General features: G+C 41.3%; 1 protein-coding gene across 4 annotated transcripts; it reads right to left on the bottom strand.

Annotated features, from left to right (window-relative positions):
- Positions 1–1,376: 1,376 nt before the first annotated feature.
- ZNF281 (zinc finger protein 281) lies at positions 1,377–6,504 on the bottom strand. 4 transcript variants are annotated; one of them, XM_069459717.1, is made up of 3 exons: positions 6,414–6,504; positions 6,029–6,191; positions 1,377–5,920 (listed from the first exon to the last, which is right to left on the bottom strand). In XM_069459717.1, the coding sequence occupies exons 2-3, from the start codon at positions 6,171–6,173 to the stop codon at positions 3,483–3,485; spliced, it is 2,583 nt and encodes an 860-aa protein (XP_069315818.1). In that variant the 5' UTR covers positions 6,174–6,191; positions 6,414–6,504; the 3' UTR covers positions 1,377–3,482. The 4 variants fall into 4 exon arrangements, with proteins under 4 accessions (XP_069315818.1, XP_069315816.1, XP_069315815.1 ...); XM_069459715.1 differs by having other exon boundaries at positions 1,377–6,191; XM_069459714.1 differs by having other exon boundaries at positions 1,377–6,187.
- Positions 6,505–7,552: the final 1,048 nt, after the last annotated feature.

Below are 7,552 nucleotides of genomic sequence, written 5' to 3'. Positions count from 1 at the left end.
CAAAAACCTATGAAATTGGAGGTGTGCACTGCCTATGTCCTCATGAGGCCACATTGCTCCCACTGTCACCCACTTCAGGCTTAAATGCTACTAATGGCAAGCAAGAGACATGCACAAAAACTTCTGCCTCTCATCTGATTAGTGTAATACAGAAAACTAAATTCAGGTAGAAATATTTATACCAGTCTGCAATTTTTTAAAAAACAAAAAAATTTTAAGTACAGAGTTTTTCCCATATTTTCCTGTTCTCATTTTTATTGAAATACCTCACAAATTACTGATCAGCAATTGCTAAATTATGATACTCCCTATTTCTGAATTTATAGTAGCACAACAGAAATCCAAAGCATTATTTCCTACCTCATACCATAACATCTTAGAAGTAAAGCTTTAATTTTAAAATGATCATATTCAGATACAGACATTCCACAAAAAAAAAAAAAAAAAAAAGGGCAGGTAGGTGGGTTAAAAAAATTAATCTGTTAGAGCTAATCTAGAACAGAGAAATAATCAAGAGTTAGAGTTCCATGCAGAATGAGTGAGATTCTGCTTAACACTATTGTTCAAGAAAATGACCAAATCTAGGCAGTAACTTTGGCCAAAAAAAAAAAAAAAAAAAAAAAAATTTACATTTACATTTCCTCATCATATGGACCCACAAGAAGAGATATTTCAATCCATGCTTAGTTAATAGAAATCGTTTATTATTTACCCTACAATACTAAAACATACCAAAAAAAAGCAAAGACTCAAAGACCTACTCTGCCCTATTTGTGGCCACTAAATTTCAAAGCACAATTTTCTCATGAACTACAATTTCTACTCCAACTTTATAAATTAACATATTTACTAATTTCCAAATACTTTTTCTGAATCTTCAATATTTACATGGTTTAGCTCTTTCTGTCTAATATTTACACTCAAATTTTTTTAACATTATGATTTAACAATACTTTTTCCTACTAAAAATGCTCAAGGCCATTTTTATCCAAGTCATACTATCATTTTATTACAACTTTTTTGAAGCAAAAAGGATGTACCTAGAACCAAAAGACATTGGAATCTGATTTAAAATAAGCCCTCAATAAATAATCTCTCAGGAGTAATATTTAGGATGGCCCACCCAATTTCAATAAAACATTCTGATTTACATAATATTGAATTTCTATTCTTCCATATTGTGCACTTCAATAATATTCAACCCATTTTCAAATAAAATAAACCTAGAAACGTAAAATCCTTAAATTTAAAAGAAACCATAAAAATACAAGTCCTTAAATTGCAGATTATACCACTGATGTAACTAGTTTATGAAACATTAGCAAAAATCTCGAAAAATGTGACTGGATATTAAGCAATATCTCCTTTTTAAAATTTTGTGATTAACAGGACTTTTATTGGTAGTAAACTAGAGCAAACAATCAGAATAATACATATGCAGTATTCAGTACACACAATAAAAGTTAAAGAAATTCAAAACCTGTATAAAACAAAAAACTGGAGGGAAATCATACAGCTTAAGAGATACAGTGGTAAAGGTCCTCTCCATCCTTTGATTACAGCTTGTACTCTGTACCCAGTAGAACTTACCGCACTTACTGAAATAAGAAATACAGACTTTTTAGTATTGAGTGTATTTAAGAAGATTAAATACATTTTCTATCAATCTTGCAATGACAAGTTGGTGACCCCTTAGCTGCTAAAGCTAAAGGGAGGAAAGTGGGAAAAGGAAATTAACTAGTATTTTGTAACCATTTTTAATAATTTCTTATTTTCCAAACACTGCTTTTATAACAGAAGTGTTTTACACTTGCACAATATTAATTACTTTATTATACATGGAAGCCTGTGGTAGGCTGATTACACAATAAGACTGCAAACAACCAGTGGTACTTTTCTGACGTCAGAAGAGTACATAAGACTGAAACATCACCAAAAGTACATAAAAAACTCATCAGCATAAACATCAAAGTACATTAAAAAATATAATCAGGAAAAAAATACAATTGCTAAAAAGCGGTTTAGAGCAGAGCCACTGCCTCACAGTAGCTTCAAATGGCAATTAGCGTTCATAGCAAGTTTTGATGACTTTACAAGACCCCTGTACAATACTGACTAATGCACCCTTTTAAAATGTACATTAAAGGCTGCAATTTCACAAAGAGGTTCTGATGTCATTACTGTACGCAGACACACTCTTATCCCTCACAAGAGCTAGGTCACGAGTTGGAATTACACCCTTATTAACATCTGTAACTCTGAGTATGTGGGGTTTTATTATACATGGTAATCTGTAGGGTTTGTATTTTTTTAAAAAAAAAAAGGTGGGGGCTTGGGGAAGTTTATCCTACTGTTTTGTATTTGTATGCCACAAGGCATATAAAATGCATAATGAATTACCTATTGGAATGTAAATGATTCTAAAACTGAAACTGTCAAGATAGGGGGAAGAGAGAATAAGAGCCAGAACTGTAAGAAAAATAGACAGGTTAAAAACAAGAACAAAAAAAGAACAAAAACAGTGTGGGTAATATGTAATAGCACAGACAAGAGAACATTTTTAGGTCATGTATAATAAATAATGCATACCCCAAATTTCAACCAATTATACAATTCCAACTTGGGTTCTAATACTGGCACCAGCCCACCACTTGGGCTTCAACACTGCACTAGATGTCAGTAGAATCGCTTAATGGAATTACAGCCTTGTTACAGTTGGGATAAAGAGAGGGTGCTTTTTTTCTTCTTTTATTAAAGCTATCATTCCAGGCTTTGATCAAAGATCCAAGAAAATTTGTTCTACCAGGCTGGAATGAATGTGGTTTGGAAGTTCAGAGTACATTTAAAAGCTGCAACAAAATATAGGTAGCCAACAATCTCAGAATTTTGGATCAGCCCAGATGGAGATAGCAATTTGAATGGTTTCGATCCCTTACTTAAATGACAAAATGTATCATATCAGCCCAGATAGAGCAATTTGAAATGTTTTCGATCCCTTACTTAAATGATGAAATGTATATTATACTATCTGTAAGTTGGATATTCCATTACAGTGATAACGTACAGAATTCCCATGCGTTATTACACTTTCCTGAGAGTAAAGCAATTAGAATTAACCTTAATCTAGCAACAAAGTTTTTTTTGTTTTGTTTTGTTTTTTTGTAGGATTTTTTTTTTTGTTTTTTTGTTTTTTTGCATTTAAAACATTTGGGCTAGTCCCTGACGATCTATACATGTAAATTTGATTGCTAAACATTGTCACTTTGAATGTCAAACTATTTTTAATCTATTGATTTTGATTAAAAATCATAATACAAACAGAGCTAAAATCACACTAACAAAATAAACTAAATATGAAAAGTTGCATTGAAAGGGCATTACATTATTCTTAATAGGATCGTGTAGAAACATTCCAATGGCAGTGTTCTCAAAATAAAACAAAATTACATTAGAAGACCCCCAGCCTGGTCACTTTTGGGACCTTACCTGTAACTCTGGCTGGTGGGTGTCTTTACTCTTGTACTACATGGCTCACTTACATCAGACATCATATTTGTATACCCTGAGAAATCTGACACTGAAGTCCTTACTCTATGGTCCACTTCTCCATTAGAGTTAGTGATAAAGGTCATTGGCACCCTGCTGCCCGACTTAAACTGAGAACCAAACGCTTGTGCAAAGTTCTCAATCTGGTATGTTGTTCTAGGCTCTATGTCTTTCTGAGGATCTATCTGGCTAGCTAACTCCTGAGATGGAATCTGAAAGCTTGTAGAGGACTCTAAGTTTTTCTGTTGTTCCTTCTGGCTAGTCAATTTCTGAGATGAGGACTGGAAGGCTGACGAAGTCTCTAAGTTCTTCTGAGAATCTATCAGATCATCCAGCTCCTGGGAAGGTGTCAACTGCTGATGTGTAGCATCCAAAGCAGATAAATAAAGACCTGGTTGAGATCCAAACAACATCCCAAAAGGAGGCTTTGGCAATGAAGATGGCAACACTGAGGTAACAGATTGGCCGAAACCACACTCCAAAGGAGATGTAGTGTATATCTGTTTTTCTGGAAATAAAGTGTGGTTGTGGAGAGGTGAAGACAAACTTACAAATTGGAAACCGTGTCCAAGAGCAAAACCTGCATTAGTGGATTTTTCAAAAGCCTGTTGGAGGTATTTGGAGTATTCTTGCAACACGGTTGCTTTATCATTTGAAGGTGTTTGGGTGCCTGGGCTCAAATTTTCTTCTTGAACCAATTCTGAGTGTTCTCCTGAGGTGTGTAAATCCACACGTGGTTCTGTTATATTGAAAGGATCTTCTTTCTGGCTTTCTGATTTGTTAGAGTATTGATCCAAAATACTTTGTAAAACCTCATCAGGAATTCCAGACTTATCATGACAAGACTTAATATCAGCACTTAGAGCTGAGGAGTCAATAAGTGACAATGGCGCCTCATTGTCCAGAACACTGACACCTGCAGACTGAATGACGGACTGTTGGGAGACCATGTGTCCTACATTTATAGAAAAGGCACTGTTGCTGCTGGCAGTTGGTAAATATCTTCTTTTCTTTGAAAACTGCATGGCATCATCATAATTACTACTTATTTGACCTTGTTTGCCACTTGTACTTTGTAGAAGACTAATGGTCTCCACGCTATTATTCGATACTATCCCAAGTGAGCCACTTGGTTTCCCAGACAAGGATTTCTGTCCAACTATGTCTGGTAATGGTGACACAAAATTAAGGTAGTTTTTATCTGTATTCTTTCTGCTTCCTTTCTTAAAGATCAATTTTGGCACCCTTTTCTGTAGTTCATCTATTCCAGTGCCAATTATGCCTCCACTGGAAGACACAGTATGCATTTCTACTGAGTAACTCTGCATGTTTATGTTATTCGAAATTTGTGATTCATTTGTTTTACCAGTCTTATGCTCCTTGTTTTCAATAGCTATGCTTTTTGACTTCGTTTTTCTCCTTGAAGAACTTGTATTTCCCTGAGACAACACAGCCAGATTACCCATATTGTTATGGTTTGATGACCCAGGTTCCGCACTAGCGGCTCCTTTAACTATGACTTCACCACATGTACGCCTGTGCTTCAACAATCTATCAGTCCTTGAAAAATACTGTTGGCAAGTGTCACACTTATATGGCTTTTCTCCACTATGTGTCCTCTTGTGTCTCTCCATATGGTACTTCTGAATAAACTTCATGCTGCACTGATCACATCCAAATGGCTTCTCTCTACTATGAATTTTCTCATGTCTCTGCAGCAGGTACTTCTGGATGAAACCCATACTACACTGGCTGCACTGGAAAGGTCTTTCTCCTGTATGAATGAGGACGTGTCTCCGCAGGTGATAGGAGCTTCTAAAAGCAGCACTACAGTGATCACAAATATGAGGTTTCTGACTTGGGGAGAGGATGGCACCTTCTCCATCTCCAACCAAAGAAGGTTTGGAAGATGCACTTGGCTTCCTCTTGGCTTTGATTCCCTGAGATTCTGGCTTTGGCCTCTTTGCCTTTTTGACATTAGTGTCCTGCTTTGGCTCCTCGTTGCCATGGTGGTCATCAGTCCTGCTACTGCTGCTGAGCAATACGTCGCGGTGGTGCTGGGCTGGTTGCTGCTGGACATGCTGGTGGAGAATACTGAGGTCCTGGATGACGCCGTGGCTCCCTCCTTCCCCGCCTCCTAGGCCTGGAGATCTCTCTTCGGCCCCAGCGAACAGCCCCCCATAGTGGTGGTGGTGATGGTGCTGGTGGGGCTGCTGCTCCTCAAGATCCGTGGGCTTCTCCTGCTTGATGCTAACCAAAGACTGCAAGAATCCCCAGGAGGTCCTCTGCGAGGGGAAGGCCGCGGCTGACGCCACGGGCTCCTTCTTGAAAGTCATGTCCGGGGTTGGCGGAGGGGGGGGCTCAGCGGCCGGGGCTGCGGAGGTAGAGGAGGATAACACGCACTGCGGGGGAGGGGCGGCCGACCCCGCCGGCCGGGTGAAGCTGGTGACCGGGGGAAGCCGGTGGTTGAACATAACCATACCCTGGGGAAAGGTGGGTTCCATCTCTGCCCTCCTGCTGCTGCCGCCGCCGCCGCCGCCGCCGCCACTACCGCCGCCGCCTGAGCCGCTACCACCGCTACTGCCGGTACCGCCGCCGCCACTCAGGAACCCACTGCCGATTTTCATACCCCGGAGGAGGCCTGGCTGAGGAGAGGAGGAGGAGAAGGGAAGAGGGAGGGAAGGAGGTGGAACCGGGCCCCGGGCCGGGACCACCGCAGCGCTCAGGACCCCGCCGCGCCGCCGCCCAGACCGCAACGCGCCCAGCGCTAATTCCCAGCCCAGTCGCCTCCGGCACTGGCACGTATGATCCTACGACTCCTCCCCGGGCCTCGCCCTCGCGCTCCCAGACCCACCGGCAACACTTACGGGTCTCGCCGCCGCCGCAGCCGCCGTCGCCTCCAGTTAATAAAAATAACGCCGTCCTCTCCACAATGGAATTAAAAGCCTCCCCCGAACTGCGCAGCCGCGGCGCGGTGTCTGCTGGGAACTCCTCGACCCGGCCAGAGGGGAGGTCTGCGGCGCCAGGGCGCCTGCGCCACAGCTTCCGCCCGGCCTGCCTGTCAATCACTGGGGCGGTTGGGTGGAGGCGGTGGGGCCGCGGCGAGAGGGGCGGGGATTTGGAGCCCTGCTGAAAAGGGGCTTCCGAGGCGAATAGGCGTGATGGTGGGCGGCGTTAAAGGAGTTGAAAGTGGCTGAGGGATTCTGGGCGAAAAGCGCTCATGAGGTGGAACCCGCACGGCAGGAAGTTGCGGGAGACCGTTCTGCAGGGTGGCGTGGGAGATGCAGAGAAGGGGGCTGGGGGAGAAGGTGGGGGAAACTGAGGCATGAATGTTGGGGCCTTCTTCACTTAGGGTTTGCAATCTAGGTATTGAAACAAAATCCAAACCCCAGCAGTGAATCATTTAGGGCACTTTAAGTTTTATGTAAAAGCATTCACCTCCAAATGCTCAGCATTTATTAAAATGATTAAATAGATAGATTACTGCTGTTACGCCTTTTCGTTTGGAAACAACAGGGGCGCATATCCTTTGCATTTGTAGGAGGAGCCTACTTTGAAACTGAATAGTGGTACCGTGGCAAAAAAAAATAAAAATAAAAAAGTTGTCTCACTGCCAACCTACCTGAAGGCTATTGGAAAAGGAAACCGCGTGTAATCCAGGTGCAGTGTAAAACACGCCCACACACATACTTCATCATCATCAGGTGTTATTTAAATGCCCACGTACCTTCTCAGTCTGGCTAATGAGTCTGTTTGCCACGTTATAATGCTGCCTGGCCTTTATGTTATTTGACAACCAGGCCCTTCTAAGATCTCTGCAAGGATCCACTCTTTCCAGCGTAGAATACCAAGAAACTCATTCAAAACTACGAATTTTTCTCTTAAGGGAAAATTACCAAGTAAAATCTGGAAATCAAAGTTATCAACAAAATCAAACGAATATTTATTCAGTGCCTAATGTACACAAAGCACTCAATTTCATATCAAGCCTGAAAAATGTAAACCA

The sequence above is a fragment of the Eulemur rufifrons genome, chromosome 27 (genome assembly GCF_041146395.1).
Source record: "Eulemur rufifrons isolate Redbay chromosome 27, OSU_ERuf_1, whole genome shotgun sequence".
Classification (NCBI taxonomy): domain Eukaryota; kingdom Metazoa; phylum Chordata; class Mammalia; order Primates; family Lemuridae; genus Eulemur; species Eulemur rufifrons.
Note: the sequence above shows the minus strand (reverse complement) of the source record. Positions and strands in the feature narration are given on the sequence as shown.

Excerpts from the sequence above, each read along its gene's own strand:
- ZNF281 (XM_069459715.1), bottom strand. The coding sequence starts at position 6,173 with ATGAAAATCGGCAGTGGGTTCCTGAGTGGCGGCGGCGGTACCGGCAGT.